At 45.2% G+C, this 22,026-nt stretch overlaps 1 protein-coding gene across 3 annotated transcripts in view; it reads right to left on the bottom strand.

Annotated features, from left to right (window-relative positions):
* Positions 1–22,026, bottom strand: part of tenm4 (teneurin transmembrane protein 4) — a 969,538-nt gene that overhangs the window by 112,752 nt on the left and 834,760 nt on the right. For all 3 annotated transcript variants that reach the window (XM_070892063.1, XM_070892064.1, XM_070892065.1), the window contains 4 exons: positions 19,444–19,563; positions 17,565–17,826; positions 16,219–16,486; positions 1,486–1,629 (listed from right to left, as the gene is read on the bottom strand). In XM_070892063.1, the coding sequence (XP_070748164.1) occupies positions 1,486–1,629; positions 16,219–16,486; positions 17,565–17,826; positions 19,444–19,563 (794 nt within the window). The remainder of the gene's footprint in view (positions 1–1,485; positions 1,630–16,218; positions 16,487–17,564; positions 17,827–19,443; positions 19,564–22,026) is intronic.

The following is a 22,026-nucleotide window of genomic DNA, read 5'->3' as shown; positions in this document are numbered from 1 at the left end:
CTGGCCTCCTTCTGTGCTGTAACCATTCTGATTCTATTCTACGATTCTATGTTAAGATAAAATAAATGTACAAATACTGGAAAAACTGAAAGAAAAATAGAAAATGCTAGATATCGGCAAAAGGTCAGCCAACTTTTGAAAGAAAATGATAGGTCAGTGTTACAGGTACCCTTCATTACAACCGTAATCTATCTTTTTTTCTTTTGTATGTGACTGACTTGTGCATTTCTGGCAATTTCTGCTTTTATTAGGTTTAAGCTAACTTATAGAGCAACCTCTTTAGTGATCTAGATATGTGGGCTTCAGACAAATCAAGCTTGCGGATGATGGGATATGTTACAACAATTGAAGTTTCATTCACATTTTGATTTGATGTGCTTACTGCTGAGTATGTGCAATAATGGGAGAACTGAACTGTTCACCACTATTATGAAGAACATTACTTTATAAAAAGCCTGGTTCTTAATGCCTACAATAAAGATTTTCTTACATAAAATAAAGGATTTTTTGACCATTTTATACAGATAAGATTTGGAAAAAAGTTACTTTTGTGTGTTGGGTTTTAAATTCTGTCAAAATCACACCTGGTTTGGGGCGCTATGGAATTTAAGCTCCATTGTTTCTCAGTATTATTTTTATATAGAAGTGCAAACCAGATCAGTTTGTTAAAATGATTTGAAGTCCTTGGCCTCGATTTTTCAATCGAGCAGGGTCAGACTCCTTTAATTTTGTTTTGGTGGGTTCTCAGCGGCTTTACAACTTCTGCTTGGTCTTCTGCCATGGTTGAGGGGAAGGGGACATGGCTGCACCACCTGCTGTAGCATAGTGTACCATGGCCTCCAATCCCCATCGCTGCAGGGAATTCGATTTTTATCCTCTTGCTCTAGATTCAATTCCATTAAGGATGATGGACCATTAATTTTTAAAGTCACCTTCACCAACTTAGCAAAGCTGGATGCCACAAGTGCGCATTCCTGCCATTAACAAATTATTGGAATAAGTCTGCACAAATGTTCGGTGTCACTTCGAGTGGAAAATCCTTTAAGTGACGAAGGACATGAGGGACCTGGTGGAATAATTTCCCGGTCATGTTTCTCCTCCCAATCGCTAGGCAACTTCCCAAAATTGGGGGGAAACAGGTCGGAAAATCCAACTTTATATGTACATATAAATAGTTACCAAAAATAAAAATACAAATTGTCAGAAATACACAGCAGGCCCACAATCATCTGTAAAGAGAAAAAACAATTTAATGATTTGGTCTAGACCCTTCGAGTCTGCCCTATTTCACACAGAGAATATATAGCTATCCTTTCTCTTTTCAGATGCTGAGAGATGTCATGCATTTCTGGCATTTTCACTTTTTATTTCAGATTTATAGCATCTGTAGTGCTTTTCCTTTTAATTCTATATGTAGGTTTAAGCATGTAAAAAGGCTGAATCAGATACTTATTCTTCTGGTGCTAGTGCAATGACTGTCCTTACCACTTTGTATGTTGAGGGCATGGTGTTTGTCTAAGGTCCATCCACCCAGGTTAGATGCATCTATCTCATAGCCTTGCAGAACAGCTGTACGCTTCTCCCAGAGTATCAGGTCAGGACATGATTCATATTCATAACCCACAGACACTGCAAGGGTACAATCGAAAATAGGTTGAACTGATGTGCAGCACTTTATGGAAAGAGCTATCATCTGCCGATCTATTTAAAATCAACTTCCTTTTTAAATTAGCCTGATTAATCATCAGGAAAGCCCTTTGAAATTATAGGGACAAATGCTGCATTGAAGGAATACCAATACGGTCCTTTACCTTGGGAGACCTAAATATGAATCTGGCTCAGATACAAGAGAAAAGGTCACCATTCAACAATGCATGTTAAGGGACACACTTGAAGCAAGATTGCGAGCCTTATTCAAGATACCCAGTGAAATATGTGTTTGCATAATAATGAACAAATTTTCTTCTGAAAGGGACAACTTTTAAAGCACTATGTTAGCAGAAAAATAGTTGATAAGGTGCCCACATTACATCATTGGGGGAATTTTAAACCCTTAAGGATGGTAGGTTGGCGCCAGGTGGGAAATAAAAATGTAAAAAATCTCAAACCCGCCCACTTCCAGTTTTAACGGAGGAGGGTCGGGAGCAGCCAATCTGCTCTCAGGTGGTGGGTCGGTCAGTGAAATCTTTTAAGGAGGCTGCGTGCCTCCATTTGAACAGGATTTTTATTTTTAAGCCCCGCACCGCCCTCCCGCAGTCTCCTACTTACCTGGCATCCACTCCCCGGCTGCTTTCCCAACCGACAGGCAGCCAGCCTCTCAATCTGGCTGGCTGTCAGGCGGGAAACCTGCTGAAAAATTTAAAAGGTGTCCTGCAGTTAATTTCTGTAAGACGTCCGGGAATCCGTACTTTCAGGTTTCCCATCTGGAAATCCTCCACCCACTACTCTCTCTTCATGACTCCGAGTAAATGTCGGGGCCCTTGTGTCTGCAAGTTTACTGCTTACCTAACTCATATAATTCTTTGTATCAATATGGCTACTCCATTGCAAACCTTAATAAGTTGACCCTGGAAATGATTGCTACCGATATTAGTGTATATGCACTTCACAGATTCTTAATATATTCCTGTGCTCTTCAGTTTAAAAGAGGCATTCACCCATTTATAACAAGCAAGTTAATGCTTCCATTAAAGAATGTGTCAACTATTCACGAACTACTACTGCAAACGATAAAGTCTAGCCTTAAGCATTCAGTATGTTTCAGAACTCAGAGTATCTTTATTGTCAACAACTATGCAGTCATCACCATAGGCAGTCCCTCAGAATCGAGGAAGACTTGCTTCCACTCCTGAAATGAGTTCTTTGGTGGCTGAACAGTCCAATACAAGAGCCACAGACTCTGTCACAGGTGGGACAGATAGTCGTTGAGGCAGGGGGTGGGTGGAACTGCTTTGCCACACGCTCTTTCGCTGCTGGGGCTTGATTTCTGCATGCTCTCGGCGTTGAGACTCAAGGTGCTCAGCGCCCTCTTGGATGCACTTCCTCCACTTAGGGTGGTCTTGGGCCAGGGACTCCCAGGTGTCAGTGGGGATGTCGCACTTTATAAGAGAGGCTTTGAGGGTGTCCTTGTAATGTTTTCGCTGCCCACCTTTGGCTCGTTTGCCGTGAAGGAGCTCAGAGTAGAGCACTTGCTTTGGGAGTCTCATGTCTGGCATGTGAACTATGTGGCCTGCACAGCGGAGCTGATCGAATGTGGTCAGTGCTTCAATGCTGGGGATGTTAGCCTGAATGAGGATGCTGATGTTGGTGCGTCTGTCCTCCCAGGGGATTTGTAGGATCTTGCGGAGACATCGTTGGTGATATTTCTCCAACGACTTGAGGAGTCTGCTGTACATGGTCCATGTCTCTGAGCCATACAGGAGGGTGGGTATTACTACAGCCCTGTAGACCCATGAGCTTGGTGGCAGTTTTGAGAGCCTGGTCTTTCAACATTCTTTTCCTCAGGCAGTCGAAGGCTGCACTGGTGCACTGGAGGCAGTGTTGGATCTCGTCGTTGATGCCTGCTCTTGTTGATAGGAGGCTCCCAAGATATGGGAAGTGGTCCACGGTGTCCAGAGCCGCGCCGTGGATCTTGATGACTGGGGGGCAGTGCTGTGCGGTGAGGACAGGCTGGTGGAGGACCTTTGTCTTATGGATGTTTAGCATAAAGCCCATGCTTTCGTACGCCTCAGTAAATACGTCGACTATGTCCTGGAGTTCAGCCTCTGTATGTGCGCAGACGCAGGTGTTGTCCGTGTACTGGAGCTCGACGACAGAGGTTGGGGTGGTCTTGGACCTGGCTTGGAGACGGCACAGGTTGAACAGGTTCCCACTGGTTCTGTAGTTTAGTTCCACTCCAGCTGGGAGCTTGCTGACTGTGAGGTGGAGCATGGCGGCGAGCAAGATTGAGAAGAGGGTTGGGGTGATGACGCAGCCCTGTTTGACCCCAGTCCGACGTGGATTGGGTCTGTGATGGATCCGTTGGTAAGGATCATGGCCTGCAGGTCATCGTGGACCAGGCGGAGGATGGTGTCGAACTTCTGGGGGCATCTGAAACAGAGGAGGACGCTCCATAGACCCCAGCGGTTGACAGTGTCAAAGGACTTTGTAAGGTTAAAGAAGCCCATGTATAAGGGCTGCGCTGCGGGGCACAACGGACATGATTTTTGCAGCGCGACAGCTACAGGAAAAACTAGGCAGTACAAAACATTGCGATACCACTTGGTGCCCCTTTTTGCCGAATTGAGATGGCAGGGAGGGAATTGTTAACCAGACATTAATGCTGCTTCCTTACCAGTATGAAACCTTTACGTAATGACGGTTTAGACAACAGTGCTCTTTCTGGAGTGAAGTAGGCCTTATTGGGATTAATGAACCATTTACATCATAGACCTCATAGTATATAATGGGCTGGATTTTTGGGTCTGCTCATTTCAGGGCGGTAAATTTTACGCCCAGGAACAGTTTGCGTCTCAGTCAGCAAAATTCATCAGCTGCGCCCTGAGAGTGGGGCGGAGCGCTAAGGGACGTTACACACCTCTCTTAGGGCGCTAGGCCGGCTGATCAACTGAAAATACCGAGCTAAACAGCTGGCCTCAGAGCCCTGTAAGAGAGGCTTCGGGGGAAAAAAACCTGAAAAAAAATACCAAAAACATTCCCATTAAATAACTCATGCCACCATAATATAAATCGCAAAAAAATAAATAAAAAACAATCACACTTACCTGAGGTTGACATGACTTACCTCACTGCAGCCACCAGAGCTCGGACAGCCAGCTTTCACAGGCGGTCCCAGCAGGGCGCTCTATTAAGTGCTATGGATCGGGCGGTAGTCAAAAATCAAGCAGGTGTCGCAACCAGGGGCATTCTTCAGCTCGTCTCTGCCAGGCGGTAATGCTCCGCGCCCTGTCGAAACCGGCACCAAAAGTCCCGTCGGGGTGCTGGAAGCTGGCCGTATGCCCGGAAATGCTTACCGCTGCCATTGTCGCCCCTCCGGGGTGCTAACAGGGGCGGCAGAAGAATGAAAATCCAGCCCTTTATCTTTGCTGACACTCAAATTTGAGAGACGTAAACTTTTCTTCCATTTTAGGTTGTAGCTTACCAAGGTAGCATCTCATCTAGGAGTGGTTAGGAAGTTTGGGTCTCAGTCCCTTCCCAGGACACCTTTACTATGGCTACTAAGTCAAGGGAGGAATACATTGGAATAACATCTGGGGATAAGCTTGTGAGGCCCAACACAAACATGCATGAAATAAAGGAACTGTTGAAAACATGCTATTATAGTACTGTGGCAGGTCGAAACAAATCCTCAACCATTTCCTTTCAACAGTCTATCTTTTCACCAAAACAAAAGAAAGTGACGTTTAATGGAGAGGAGAAAAGGGTAACAAAGTGTTACATTTGTAATGAAACATTATTTGTAATACCAGAATTAAAAATTATCATTTTGGAACCATGTTAGGTACAGCATTCCAGGCAGCTTCAGTGATTTCTTGAAAAGAAGCAACTTCTATCAGTGGTTTGTATTTATCCAGTGATTGGTCATTTATTTTCAGACCCATGAAATTAATCACGAACTTTACCTTCTGAATGTTATAACTGGTTTTCAAGTTGCAAATATGTTGCTGCAGAAGCTCTAGTGTGAATGCAGTGCTATTCAATTTCAAATGATTTCACTTCATCACAAATATGAATCGATTGATGGCTGAAGACGATGCTTGTTGTCATTTCCCCAGCTGCATAAAGGTGTAATTATTAAAACCGCACAGACAACATGAGAGTTGAAGGAAGTGACAGAAGTGATTAAATACTGGGCAGTCCAAAAAGTGACAATGAATGACAAATTACAATCAGATGGTTTCATTTCAATATCATCATCAAGGAAACCAAGGAGATGGACATTTTCAGTGAAACCACGATCAGTGTCTGTTCCTTTGCCTTCACAGAGATTTTAACTGCATAGAAACATGGCAAATAGGTGCAGGAATAGGCCATTCGGCCCTTCGAGTCTGCACCAACATTCAATAAGATCATGGTTGATCATTCACCTCAGTACCCCTTTCCTGCTTTCTCTCCATACCCCTTGATCCCTTTAGCCGTAAGGGCCATATCTAACTCCCTCTTGAATATATCCAATGAACTGGCATCAACAACTCTCCACGGTAGGTAATTCCACAGGTTAACAACTCTCTGAGTGAAGAAGTTTCTTCTCATCTCAGTCCTAAATGGCTTACCCCTTATCCTTAGACTATGTCCCCTGGTCCTGGACTTCCCCAACATCGGGAACATTCTTCCTGCATCTAACCTGTCCAGTCCCGTCAGAATTTTATATGTTTCAATTAGATCCCCTTTCATCCTTCTAAACTCCAGTGAATACAGGCCCAGTCGATCCAGTCTCTCCCCTCATAGGTCAGTCTGCCATCCCGGGAATCAGTCTGGTGAACCTTCGCTGCACTCCCTCAATAGCAAGAATGTCCTTTCTCAGATTAGGAGACCAAAACTGAACACAATATTCCAGATGAGGCCTCACTAAGGCCCTGTACAACTGCAGTACGACCTCCCTGCTCCTATACTCAAATCCCCTAGCTGTGAAGGCCAACATACCATTTGCCTTCTTCACTGCCTGCCGTACCTGCATGCCAACTTTCAATGACTGATGTACCATGACACCCAGGTCTCGTTGCACCTCCCCTTTTCCTAATCTGCCGCCATTCAGATAATATTCTGCCTTCGTATTTTTGCCTCCAACGTGGATAACCTCACATTTATCCACATTATACTGCATCTGCCACTCGTTTGCCCACTCACCTAACTTGTCCAAGTTATCCTGCAGCCTTTTAGCATCCTCCTCACAGCTCACACCGCCACCCAGCTTAGTGTCATCTGCAAACTTGGAGATATTACACTCAATTCCCTCATCCAAATCATTAATGTATATTGTAAATAGCTGGGGTCCCAGCACTGAGCCCTGCGGCACCCCACTAGTCACTGCCTGCCATTCTGAAAAGGACCCATTTATCCTGACTCTCTGCTTCCTGTCTGCCAACCAGTTCTCTATCCACGTGAGTACATTACCCCCAATACCATGTGCTTTAATTTTGCACACCAATCTCTTGTGTGGGACCTTGTCAAAAGCCTTTTGAAAGTCTAAATGCACCACATCCACTGGTTCTCCCTTGTCCACTCTACCAGTTACATCCTCAAAAAATTCTAGAAGATTTGTCAAGCTGGATTTCCCTTTCATAAATCCATGCTGACTTGGACCAATCTCGTCACTGCTTTCCAAATGTGCTGCTATTTCATCTTTAATAATTGATTCCAACATTTTCCCCACTACTGATGTCAGGCTAACCGGTCTATAATTACCCGCCTTCTCTCTCCCTCCCTTCTTAAAAAGTGGTGTTACATTAGCTACCCTCCAGTCCATAAGAACCGATCCAGAGTCGATAGACTATTGGAAAATGATCGCCAATGCATCCACTATTTCTGGGGCTACTTCCTTAAGTACTCTGGGATGCAGACTATCAAGCCCCGGGGATTTATCGGCCTTCAATCCCATCAATTTCCCAAACACAATTTCCCGCCTAATAAGGATTTCCTTCGGTTCCTCTTTCTCACTAGACCCTCGGTCCCTTAGTATTTCTGGAAGGTTATTTGTGTTTTCCTTCATGAAGACAGAACCAAAGTATTTGTTTAACTGGTCCGCCATTTCTTTGTTCCCTATTATAAATTCACCTGAATCTGACTGCAAGGGACCTATGTTTGTCTTCACTAATCATTTTCTCTTCACATATCTATAGAAGCTTTTGCAGTCAGTTTTTATGTTCCCAGCAAGCTTCCTCTCATACTCTATTTTCTCCCTCCTAATTAAACCCTTTGTCCTCCTCTGCTGTATTATAAAATTCTCCCAGTCCTCAGGTTTGTGGTTTTTTCTGGCCAATTTATATGCCTCTTCCTTGGATTTAACACTATCCTTAATTTCCCTTGTTAGCCACGGTTGAGCCACCTTCCCCGTTTTATTTTTACTCCAGACAGGGATGTACAATTGTTGAAGTTCATCCATGTGATCTTTAAATGTGTGCCATTGCCTATCCACCATCAACCTTTTAAGTATCAGCCGCCAGTCTATTGTAGCCAATTCACGTCTCATACCATCAAAGTTACCTTTCCTTAAGTCAGGACCCTAGTCTCTGAATTAACTGTGTCACTCTCCATCTTAATAAAGAATTCTACCATATTATGGTCACTCTTCCCCAAGGGGCCTCGCACAACAAGATTGTTAATTAGTCCTTTCTCATTACACATCACCCAGTCTAGGATGGCCAGCCCTCGAGTTGGCTCCTCGACATATTGATCCAGAAAATCATCCCTAATACACTCCAGGAAATCCTCCTCCACCACATTGCTACCAGTTTGGTTAGCCCAATCAATATGTAGATTAAAGTCGCCCATGATAACTGCTGTACCTTTATTGCACGCATCCCTAATTTCTTGTTTGATGCTGTCCCCAACGTCACTACTACTGTTTGGCGGTCTATACACAACACCCACTAGCATTTTCTGCCCTTTGGTATTCTGTAGCTCCACCCTTCCCGATCCCACATCATCCAAGCTAATGTCCTTCCTTACTATTGCATTAATTTCCTCTTTAACCAGCAACGATCACCCACCTCCTTTTCCCTTCTGTTTATCCTTCCTAAATGTTGAATACCTCTGGATGTTGAGTTTCCAGCCTTGGTCACCCTGGAGCCATGTCTCCGTGATGCCAATTACATCATATCCATTAACTGCGATCTGCGCAGTTAATTCGTCCGCCTTATTGCGAATACTCCTCGCATTGAGGCACAGAGCCTTCATGCTTGCCTTTTTAACACCCTTTTCCCCTTTAGAATTTTGCTGTAATGTGGCCCATTTTGTTTTTTGCCTTGGGTTTCTCTGTCCTCCATTTTTATTTTTTCTCTTTCTATCTTTTGCTTCTGCCCCCATTCTACTTGCCTCTGTCTCCCTGCATATGTTCCCATCCCCCTGCCATATTAGTTTATCCTCTCCCCAACAGCACTCGCAAACACTCCCCCTTGGACATTTAGTTCCGGTCCTGCCCAGGTGCAGACTGTCCGGTTTGTAGAGGTCCCACCTCCCCCAGAACCGGTTCCAATGTCCCAGGAATTTGAATCCCTCCCTTCTGCACCACTCCTCAAGCCACGTATTCATCTGAGCTATCCTGCGATTCCTACTCTGACTAGCACGTGGCATTGGTAGCAATCCTGAGATTACTACTTTTGAGGTCCTACTTTTTAAATTTAGCTCCTAGCTCCCTAAATTCATCTTGCAGGACCTCATCCCATTTTTTGCCTATATCGTTGGTATCACGACAACTGGCTGTTTACCCTCCCCCTTCAAAATGTCCTGCACCCACTTCGAGACATCCTTGACCCTTGCACCAGGGAGGCAACATCCAATCCTGGAGTGTCGGTTGTGGCCGTAGAAACGTCTATCTATTCCCCTCACAATAGAATCCCCTATCACTATCATTCTCCCACTCTTTTTCCTGCCCTCCTGTGTAGCAGAGCCACCCACGGTGCCCTGAACTTGGTTGCTGCTGCTCTCCCCTGATGAGTCATCCTCCTCAACAGTACCCAAAGCGGTGTATCTGTTTTGCAGGGGGTGACTACAGGGGACCCCTGCACTACCTTCCTTCCACTTCTCTTCCTGTTGGTCACACATCCTCTATCTGACCTTTACCTGCGGTAAGAGCAACTCATTTAACATGCTATTCACGTCATCCTCAGCATCGCAGATGCTCCAGAGTAAATCCATCCGCAGCTCCCGTGCCGCAATGCAGTCTGTCAGGTGCTGCAGACGGATGCATTTCCCGCACATGCAGTCGTCAGGGACACTGGAAGCGTCCCTGACTTCCCACAGAGCACAGGAGGAGCATAACACGTGTCCGACCTCTCCTGCCATGACTTAACCCTTAGATTAACTTAATTTGGCAACAATAATGCTAAAGGTTACTTACTGATAAAGAAAAGAAAAAGAAAAGCTACTCACTAATCACCAGCCAATCACTTACCCCCTTGGCTGTGATGTCACCTTTTGATTTATTTCTACTTCTTTGTTTCCCTTCTGGCCTTGTAGCTGCACCAGCTGGTCTTTATAAGCCTCTCCGACGAAGCTCCCCGACTCCCTCCTCCTCCGACTGCCACTCGACGCTGCCGCTGGGCCTTTATAAGCCTCTCCTTAAACGCTCTCCGACTCCCTCCTGCTCCGACTGCTTCTCGATGGTGCCGATGGGCCTTTATAGGCCTACGACGACGCTCTCCAACACCCTCCTCCTTTGACTGCCTCTCGATGCTGCCGCTGGGCCTTTATAAGCCTCTCCGACGATGTTCCCTGACTCCCTCCTCTGCTGACTGCCTCTCGATGCTGCCGCTGGGCCTTTATAAGCCTCTCCGACGATGCACCCTGACTCCCTCCTCTGCTGACTGCCTCTCGATGCTGCCGCTGGGCCTTTATAAGCCTCTCCGACGATGTTCCCTGACTCCCTCCTCTGCTGACTGCCTCTCGATGCTGCCGCTGGGCCTTTATAAGCCTCTCCGACGATGCTCCCTGACTCCCTCCTCTGCTGACTGCCTCTCGATGCTGCCGCTGGGCCTTTATAAGCCTCTCCGACGATGCTCCCTGACTCCCTCCTCTGCTGATTGCCTCTCGATGCTGCTGCTGGGCCTTTATAGGCCTCTCCGACGATGCACCCAGACTCCCTCCTCCTCCGACTGCCTCTCTATTTAGAGGGAGCATTTCATTGATGGGACAAGAAAATAATATTCAATCATACCTGTCAACAACACTGCATTGTGGGTAGCTTTTGAGTGTACATTCAAACTCTATTGAGAATACTTCAATTATGATTGATACTTTCATAAAACACACCATATGTGTTTAAATGTAAAATGGAGCCATTTTGCATCAAGGGTTTCATTGTCTTCAATATTTTAAAGGGGCAAACTAGAATAATTCTCTTGCATATAGCTTGCTGAAGGGAATTAGGTCCGACGAGTTGACTAAAATATTTGTCCTCATTTGGCAATTAATCTCAATTTCCTAGTAGAGAATATTACTTGCAGAAGAAGAAAAGACAATATAGAGAACTAGGAAACAAATAAGGAGCTGCTGAATATAATTGGGGTGGGTGGGCAGGTATCACAGGGTATTAATATACAAAAATACTGCACCATGGAATGCTACGATGTGGGTTTGAACATAAGAACATAAGAAATAGGAGCAGGAATAGGCCATGCAGCCCCTCGAGCCTGCTCTGCCAGTTAATACGATCATGGCTGATCCGATCATGGACTTAGGTCCACTTCCTTGCCCATTCCCCCATAACCCCTTATTCCCTTATTGGTTTAAGAAACTGTCTATCTCTGTCTTAAATTTATTCAATGACCCAGCTTCCACAGCTCTCTGAGGCAGCGAATTCCACAGATTTACAACCCTCAGAGAAGAAATTTCTCCTCATCTTAGTTTTAAATGGGCAGCCCCTTATTCTAAGATTATGCCCCCTAGTTCTAGTCTCCCCTATTGGTGGAAACATCCTCTCGGCATCCACTTTGTCAAGCCACTTCATAATCTTGTACGTTTCAATAAAATCACCTCTCATTCTTCTGAATTCCAATAAGTAGAGGCCCAACCTACTCAACCTTTCCTCATAAATCAAACCCTCATCTCCGGAATCAACCTAGTGAACCTTCTCTGAACTGAACTGCCTCAAAAGCAAGACTCCAAACAGTAGTAGTGATGTTGGGGAGGGCAACAAACAGGAAATTAGGGGTGCATGCAATAAAGCTGCAGCAGTTATCATGGGTGACTTTAATATGCATATAGATTGGGCTAACCAAACTGGAAGCAATACGGTGGAGGAGGATTTCGTGGCGTGCATAAGGAATAGTTTTCAAGACCAATATGTCGAGGAACCAACTAGGGGGGAGGCCATCTTAGACTGGGTATTGTGTAATGAAAGAGGATTAATTAGCAATCTCGTTGTGCGAGGCCCCTTGGGGAAGAGTGACCATAATATGGTGGAATTCTACATTAGGATGGAGAATGAAATAGTTAATTCAGAGACCATGGTCCAGAACTTAAAGAAGGGTAACTTTGAAGGTCTGAGGCGTGAATTGGCTAGGATCGATTGGCGAATGATACTTAAGGGGTTGAAAGTGGATGGGCAATGGCAGACATTTAGAGACCGCTTGGATGAACTACAACAATTGTACATCCCTGTCTGGCGTAAAAATAAAAAAGGGAAAGTGGCTCAACCGTGACTATCAAGGGAAATCAGGGATAGTATTAAAGCCAAGGAAATGGCATACAAATTGACCAGAAATAGCAGGGAACCCGGGGACTGGGAGAAATTTAGAACTCAGCAGAGGAGGACAAAGGGTTTGGTTAGGGAAGGGAAAATAGAGTACGAGAGGAAGCTTGCAGGGAACATTAAGACGGACTGCAAAAGCTTCTATAGATATGTAAAGAGAGAAAGGTTAGTAAAGAAATGGCAGACCAATTGAACAAGTACTTTGGTTCGGTATTCACTAAGGAGGACACAAACAACCTTCCGGATATAAAAGGGGTCAGAGGGTCCAGTAAGAAGGAAGAACTGAGGGAAATCCTTATTAGTCGGGATATTTTTTGGGGGAAATTGATGGGATTGAAGGCCGATAAATCCCCAGGGCCTGATGGTCTGCATCCCAGAGTACTTAAGGAGGTGGCCTTGGAAATAGCGGATGCATTGACTGTCATTTTCCAACATTCCATAGATTCTGGATCAGTTCCTATGGAGTGGAGTGTAGCCAATTTAACCCCACTTTTTAAAAAAGGAGGGAGAGAAAACAGGGAATTATAGACCGGTCAGCATGACATCGGTAGTGGGTAAAATGATGGAATTAATTATTAAGGATGTCATAGCAGTGCATTTGGAAAGAGGTGACATGATAGGTCCAAGTCAGCATGGATTTGTGAAAGGGAAATCATGCTTAACAAATCTTCTGGAATTTTTTGAGGATGTTTCCAGTAGAGTGGACAAGGGAGAACCAGTTGATGTGGTGTATTTGGACTTTCAGAAGGCTTTCGACAAGCGTTCCACATAAGAGATTAATGTGCAAAGTTAAAGCACATGGGATTGGGGGTAGTGTGCTGATGTGGATTGAGAACTGGTTGGCAGACAGCAAGCAAAGAGTAGGAGTAAATGGGGACTTTTCAGAATGGCAGGCAGTGACTAGTGGGGTACCGCAAGGTTCTGTGCTGGGGCCCCAGCTGTTTACACTGTACATTAATGATTTAGACGAGGGGATTAAATGTAGTATCTCCAAATTTGCGGATGACACTAAGTTGGGTGGCAATGTGAGCTGTGAGGAGGATGCTATGAGGCTGCAGAGTGACTTGGATAGGTTAGGTGAGTGGGCAAATGCATGGCAGATGAAGTATAATGTGGATAAATGTGAGGTTATCCACTTTGGTGGTAAAAACAGAGAGACAGACTATTATCTGAATGGTGACAGATTAGGAAAAGGGGAGTTGCAACGAGACCTGGGTACATCAGTCGTTGAAGGTTGGCATGCAGGTACAGCAGGCGGTTAAGAAAGCAAATGGCATGTTGGCCTTCATAGCGAGGGGATTTGAGTACAGGGGCAGAGAGGTGTTACTACAGTTGTACAGGGCCTTGGTGAGGCCACACCTGGAGTATTGTGTACAGTTTTGGTCTCCCAACTTGAGGAAGGACATTCTTGCTATTGAGGGAGTGCAGCAAAGGTTTACCAGACTGATTCCCGGGATGGCGGGATTGACATATCAAGAAAGACTGGATCAACTGGGCTTATATTCACTGGAGTTCAGAAGAATGAGAGGGGATCTCATAGAAACGTTTAAAATTCTGACGGGTTTAGACTAGGTTAGATGTTCCCAATGTTGGGGAAGTCCAAGGATAAGGGGTAAGCCATTTAGGACCGAGATGAGGAGAAACTTCTTCACCCAGAGAGTGGTGAACCTGCGGAATTCTCTACCACAGAAAGTTGTTGAGGCCAATTCACTAAATATATTCAAAAAGGAATTAGATGTAGTCCTTACTCCTAGTGGGATCAAGGGGTATGGCGAGAAAGCAGGAATCGGGTACTGAAGTTGCATGTTCGGCCATGAACTCATTGAATGGCGGTGCAGGCTCGAAGGGCCGAATGGCCTATTCGTGCACCTATTTTCTATGTTTCTATATTTCTATCCTTTCTTAAATATGGAAACCAAAACTGTACAAAATTCTCGGTGTGGCCTCACCAATACCCTGTATAACTGTAGCAAGACTTCCCTGCTTTTATACTCCACCCCCTTTGCAATAAAGGCCAAGATTCCATTGGCCTTCCTGATCACTTGCTGTGCCTGGATACTAAACTTTTGTGTTTCATGCACCAGGACCCCCAGGTCCCGCTGTACTGCAGCACTTTGTAATTTTTCTCCATTTAAATATTGTGTCTGAAATTCCGATGTCCCAGGTCCGTACGAAGTTTCTATGGACCCGGGAAGGCATCGGAAAAGCCGGTTTTCAGCGCGCAATGCGCATGCGCTGAAAACCGGCTTTTCCAATCTGTCAAGTTTATGGCTTGATAGATCTCGCGCATATCGGGAGCGAGAACACTTGGGGAGCAAGGTTTGTGATATTTACGCATATCGTGCCCAGCAAATGTCCTCAAAAATCTTGCGCCTGAAAAAGCAAGTGTATAGCCTACTTTTACAGCCGCAAGTGTTTAAAAACATACATAAACATTAAAATTAAATTAAATAAACACATATGAAAACATATTTTATTGTTAAAAACACTCCCCACTAAGGTAAGTTGATTTTAAGGCATAATTAAAAAAACTTTTTAAAAAGTCGGGAAAATATATTTCTTCATAAATAAGAACTTTAATTTAAATGAATCTTAAATATGTAGTGTATTTTTCTATTTTTTATTAGTGTTTTGTGAGGTGGGGGGTTTCTCATTCATAATAATGGGAACTCCAACTTAGAGTTCCCATTATTATGAATGAGAAAATACTGTACCTTGATTGGCTGCCATGTGACTCCAGCTCCAGCATACGGACGTCCCAACATGCACATGCAGGGAGTGAAGGCCTCAGGATCAGAGGTTCGAGCGGGCGCAGCACCTTCAGGTAAGTGTGCATCTTTTTTCAGTAGTTTGCCCACAGGAAGACCTCGATCGAAATTTCTGGGCCAATAACTTGCTCGTCCATTTTTTCTGCCAAAGTGCATAACCTCACACTTTCCAACATTATACTCCATCTGCCAAATTTTTGCCCACTCACTTAGCCTGTCTATGTCCTTTTGCAGCTTTCCTCCACTCTTTGTATCGTCAGCAAACTTGGCTACGTTACACTCGGTCTCTTCATCCAAGTCGTTAATATAGATTGTAAATAGTTGGGGTCCCAGCACCGATCCCTGCGGCACCCTACTAGTTACTGATTGCCAACCTGAGAATGAACCATTTATCCCAACTGTTAGTTAGCCAATCCTCTATCCATGCTAATATATTACCCGCAACCCCGTGAACTTTTATCTTGTGCAGTAACCTTTTATGTGGCACCTTATCGAATGCCTTCTGGAAATCCAAATACACCACCTCCACTGGTTCCCCTTTATCCACCCAGCTCGTTACATCCTTAAAGAATTCCAGCAAATTTGTCAAACATGACTTCCCTTTAATAAATTCATGCTGTCTCTGCCTGATTGAATGATGCTTCTTTATTGCTTTAACACCTGGTGAGTTCTTGATTTCAATGAGAGTGACAGGACTAGTGGCAAGAGAGACAATGCACTTCCTCAGGAAAAAGGAAACTGGAAAGTGAATCCACCTGTGTCACTCTCTCTGACTTGTTGACCACTGAGAATGGGCATTGGTCAGGAGTAAATCTCAGGAATTTTAAAAGGGGCCAACCTTAGAATGGGAGTTGGGTCTCAGAGAGGAAATGGTAAAAGAGGGGGAAAAAAAATGAAAATAAGCAAGATGATTAAAAACTAACTATAGTAAGTTGACACTGTGACCAAATCCCTGGCCAACCTACAGATATGGTTTTCTATATCACAATCACCTCCTCTGTCAATCAACACAAAAGATGTCTATTGTATGATGAAACCTACCAAATGCTTCAGATAGCCCGTAAACCTTCTGGCTGTAGACATCAGTTTTGTCCCAGATGAAATAATAGGATAGGTCAGGGGTAGCAGGAAACCACTTCTGGAAGAGTCGGCCTTCCACAGCCACCATGAGATGTACTTTCATTAGATTGAATGGGATGGAGGGGTGCGTCAGACTAATCCTCATGACTGATTTGTAGCCAGCAGTACGGCTGCTGACATAGTTCACCTTCATTTTACTACCTGGGATATTTATCTCCTCTTGCAAAACCTGGGAACATAAAAGATAGAAAGAACTGTAGCAAATAATAAATTATTTTTTTTAGCATCCTGTCACAATTCTTTAGGACTGCACAAGTAACATAAAGACAGAGGTTTGGAGTAGTTTGGTAGCACAATCCTCCAGTATGCTGTGCCACGGAATAAGAAGATGCAAGTTTTGTGATTTTAATTCTCCACACAGTGAGGTTTTCATCTCTGAGTGGCTACTTGTGGTCGGGCATTTTCCACAGGGTAAATAAAACCTAAGTAGCCCACCCTTATGTACCTACTGGTGGTTGGCTCAACAGCAGCACAGGCAGGAGCCAGTAGAAAAGTCACCTAAATTTTCCCTGTCTCAGAATGCTGGTACTTTTCTTGGCAAAAATGGAGTCAAGCACTGTGATGCATTTGTGTTTCTCAAACTTTGCAGTTCTGTGGGAATGTCCATCCCTTTATTCCCTGAAGAGTAATGGTCAAACTGAATGCTGTTAAGTTCTGAGTCATTCTTCCTCACTACAGTCTTTGAGTGAGAATACCATTTGGCACAAATTTTGGACAGTTTCGTACCATGGACCCACAGCCACGAGACTGCTCGACTTTGTTCCATGCTGAACTTTAGAGCCAGCAATCTAGCAAAGGGCAGAGACTTTCATTCCAGTAGTCTAAACTGGATTCAAACCTAGGTCCGAGAGAGGAAAGGGCAATGCACAACCCACTGTGTATAGAGTCCTGCTAATTGTTGCAATTAAATTTGACTGAGCCAATTTCTTAGGAGAATATGATAATTTTCATGTTTTTGTATGCTCATGCCTCTATTTAATAATTATTTGAAAATCCCATCATGGATGGAAAATCACATGGACTGTACATCAGGCTGCTGAATTTCTGATATACTACCATCATGCAACAATCTGCACCAGGAGCACAAAATCATAATATTTACCCCTATATTTAACAGTTTGATTAGAAATATGTTCACCTTACGACCACTTTAACACAATTATCATGTAATGATTTTTACTGCAGTGTTCCTTGTAAACATTAAGGATAAATAAAAGTGGAGGAGCAAATGCTCCTTGACACGGTACCTGTATTTCAGGAATGATGGGGCCTTTCTCCGGGCATGAACCTGCAAATGCCGTCAATGGCGCAGGTGAGACAATTGGATTGGGACGTGCAAAGTTGCTCAGGTCACAGCTCGGGATCTCATTCTCCTCATGCCTCATGATGACAGTGTCCATGACAAAGAAACGGTCCCATGGCAGCCAGAGTGTATGCTCCTGAGTGATGAACGGAGAGCGCTCAAAGTGTATCGTGACCGAAACCCCTCCGTTAGTCATCAAGTCAAAGCTAGTATTTGGAAGACAGAACAAGACAGTTGGTTTTCAAAGGAAGATTTACTTTGTATAAAACAACACTACAGGTGGAATTTTATACCTTCATACTACCAGCAGGCAAGGATTTCCACAGCAGCGCACATCTGAAATGCGGATGCACGCTATGCATGATTTTCTAACCATCAATTTAACTGGACAGAAAACTGTGCACAGTGTGTGCATAAATTTCTGACCCATGTTGCTGGTAGGCGAAACTCCTGCCAGGTTTACAAAGTTGGAAAATTAACCATAACAGCATCTGTCAACTTCTTGACAGCTTATACTCTGGAACAAAAGCAGCAGGTAAAGGTCAAGCCTGTTGATCAGCATACATTGACACTCAGACACTTTTATTAATATGCAATCTTGGAAGAACAGACTTATTTTGTACCAGAGTTATCCATCAAAAGCACGGAACACATTCAAACAGAATTAGTGAAACATTTGCCCTTCAAATTGTTGCCTCACTTAATATTTCAGTTGAATATAAAAGACGGGATGTCCCATGGCGTCGCTCACAGTCAGTCTGGTGTATGGAATACAATATGCTGTATATGTTACCTGTAGTAAGCTGATATCATAACTTAATTTTTTTTGAGAGGTTTTTTTTTGCCAATTGTGGCTTGTTTGCTGTGGGACAAGGTGCACTCGACTGGTTTCTTTCTTTCTTGCCTTAGTTGCTTCCAGGGTGTGAGATATCACGAACAGCTGCTCTGTTTGGATTTGATCATCCTGTCGCTTGAACTGCAGGTCAGAGGTGTGTGTAACTAGCACTGTAAATACAATGGAGATGAATTTCCTTGGCACGTCTCCATTTCCCTGTTCTATCTTTTGCTGAATCCCCCTTTACACGTGTAAACGGGCTTTTCATCAAAATGATGGTGGCAGTGTGGGAGAAGCCTCGAGGAAATTCCCAACGCCCAGAATTTCCTGAAAGTGACTTACACCACTTTCCCCCTTTAAAAAAAGTGTTGCACCCACCAATGGTCTCTGGAGTGAGATATGTACAAGTATCTAGGGACAGCCTGTAATCTTCAGCAGCACAGTGCGGGCGGGGCTGGGGGGGGGTTGGCAGAGGGGAGGAAAGGACAAGCAGGTAAGACAGGAACACTGGGCAGCTCTTTCATTGCTATATCAAATTACTTCATTTTGTGCCTTACAAATATTTTTATTATTTTGTTGCACTTGGACAAGATTCCGAATCCTCAAGTGCCATCTGTGCCCAGAGGGCAGCAGGGCAAGGTACCAAACCAGAGGAGAAGAATGGACAACTTCACTTGTTCAGACCTCAAAACTCTCCTGGGGGCAGGGGGGGGCGGGGCTGGGTAGGTGAAGGCAGGACGAACAGACTCCTGGGTGTGGGTAGCACCAAAGCACCCAGAATTATCACTTGTGGCACCTGGAGGGAGGTGTACTGGCATTAAGTGCCAACTCCCTCACTCTTTCACTCCTGACCCCTCATATTGCTTTTTGGTTGAGCGGGGGAGGCCAGACGGACGAAAGCATCAAAGAACACTGCAAGATTGAACTGTTTTGTAACGAAGTATAAAAATCTGACCTTTGAATAACACATCTATGAAAAGCTTAGTACCTGCCATCCTGCCGGCTGATGGTGTAGCCATAGTGGGGATTGTTGACAAAGCTGATATTAACACCAACCAAAGGAGTGCCATCTGCTGTCACTACTTGACCTCGTATCACACATGTGTGGCTGCAAACAGCAGAAATAAAGTATTAAAATTAGATATTATCACATATATGTATTACTATAATAAAAAAGACTTGGATTTATATGGCGCCTTTCACGCCCACCGGATGTCTCAAAGCGCTTTACAGCCAATGAAGTACTTTTGGAGTGTAGTCACTGTTGTAATGTGGGAAACATGGCAGCCAGCAAACCTCCACAAAAAGCAATGTGATAATAACCAGATAATCTGTTTTTTTGTGTTAAGTTGATTGAGGGATAAATATTGGCCAGGACACCGTGGATAACTCCCCTGTTCTTCTTCGAAATAATGCCATGGGATCTTTCACTTCCAACTAAGTGAGCAGACAGAGCTTCAGTTTAACGTCTCATTCTAAAGACAGCACCTCCGACAGTGCAGCACTATCTCAGCACTGCACTGGGGTGTCAGCCTAGATTTATGTGCTCAAGCTCCTGGAGTGGGACTTGAACTCACAACCATCTGATTCAGAGGCGAGTGTGCTCCCCACTGAGCCACTGCTGACACTTAGGGCCCAAGTTTCCACAAGAAAAAAAACGGGCGCCCAGCTAGCCTAAAACGGCGCCTAAAAAAATCCTCGGTATTCTCCACCTACTTACAGGTCCTCTGGCCCTCGGCGCAGCCAGCACGAGCTGTGGGGGGGCGGAGCCAGGTCCATGCGCTGAAAACAGTGCCGGGACCTCTGCACATGCGCGCTACAGTCGGCACGCAAGTGCAGTAGCTCCAGGCGCCGAACTGTGTGGGAGGGGCCCGAAGCACGCAGCCCCTAGCCCTGGCTGAATGGCCTCACTGGGGCTGCGTGAATGAGGCTCCTCCCATGGCCAGCTCCTGCTGCCCACGCCTGACAAGACCCGACACCCGCTCCCCCCCCCGCCCCGCCGACCAGACCCGACCCGACACCCGTTCCCCCCGGCCCCGACCCGACACCCGCTCCCCGCCCCGACCCGAGACTCGACACCTGCTCCCCCCCCCGACTGACCCGACCCGACCCACGCTCCTGTTCCCCGACCCACCCCTCTCTCTCCCCCCTCCTCTGTCTCCCCCCCGCTCTCTCTTCCCCCCCCTCTCTCTCTCCCCCCTGCTCTCTCTTCCCCCCCCTGCTCTCTCTTCCCCCCCCCTGCTCTCTCCCCCCCCGCTCTCTCTCCCTCTCCCTCCCTCCCCTCCTCTCCCTCCCTCCCCTCCTCTCTCTCCCTCCCCCCTCCCCTCTCTCTCTCTCTCCTCTCTCTCTCTCTCTCTCCCTCCCTCCCTCCCTCCTCTCTCTCTCCCTCCCTCCCCCCCTCTATCTCTCTCTCCCTCCCCCCCTCTATCTCTCTCTCCCTCCCCGTCCCGCTCAGCGGCACGAACGGCTGCAGAATACTCCCTGGCTGAAGCACTTTCACACAGGTAGGAAGATGGTTTATTTAATCTTTTCTTGGCTTATAAATGTTTATTCAGATTGGATTTATTTGTATAATATTTGTAGAAGTATAAATAAGGATTTATTGTCGAATTTAATGAGTTCCCCCCCACCCCCCACCTCGTTCTGGACGCCTAATTTGTAACCTGCGCCTGATTTTTTAATGTGTAGAACAGGTTTTTTCAGTTCTACAAAAATCTTCACTGGCTCCATTCTACTTTAGTTTGGAGTACGTTTTCACTGTGGAAACTTTCAAATCAGGCATCAGTGGCTGGACACGCCCCCTTTTGAAGAAAAAATTCTGTTCTAAACTAGAACTGTTCTACCTGACTAGAACTGCAGAAAAAAAAATGTGGAGAATTGCGATTTCTAAAATAGTCCGTTCTCCACCAGTTGCTCCTGAAAATCAGGCGCGAATCATGTGGAAACTTGGGCCCTTAATCTTACATATTAGAGCCATTCTGATTATAAGTAGAACAGATGACCTCCAAGTTCCTCTTCAAGTTAAACACCATCCTAACCGGAGTTACTTTGGACAGTTAGGAGAACCCCCATGGAAATTCCAGGCAAATTTCCTCAAATATTTATTGCGGTGTTTCATATCTTTTCTCCAAGGCAAATGGTTTACTGCCACAAGTGAGATATTTTGCCTCGAAACCATTCTTGGATGGCCTCAGATGCTAACCAATGTAGTTTACCCCCAGGCCTAAGGCACATGCATAGCATTACATTGAATCTATAACACAAAAACTGGCCTATGCCATTCATTTCATTATACTCCAGGAGCCTCCTTCCACACTAATTATCTCTTCCCATCCCTTCTCCCTCATGTATACATCAAGGCTCTTCCATGTAGAAGTGAGTTCCACATTCTCACCACTCTCTGTGCCAAGAAATTCATCTGAAAATCTTCGGGGCCGACTTTGGTGGCCGTCCATTTCTCGGTGGCCACGGGGCGGGAAGTCCGTTTTTGGCGCCCGCTGCTGTCGGGTCCCGTCGGGAGCCACTTTGGTTGCCGTTGTGTGGGCGGCAGCGAGAGGGGCAGCGGACGTCA

The sequence above is a fragment of the Pristiophorus japonicus genome, chromosome 10 (genome assembly GCF_044704955.1).
Source record: "Pristiophorus japonicus isolate sPriJap1 chromosome 10, sPriJap1.hap1, whole genome shotgun sequence".
Taxonomy (NCBI): Eukaryota; Metazoa; Chordata; class Chondrichthyes; family Pristiophoridae; genus Pristiophorus; species Pristiophorus japonicus.
Note: the sequence above shows the minus strand (reverse complement) of the source record. Positions and strands in the feature narration are given on the sequence as shown.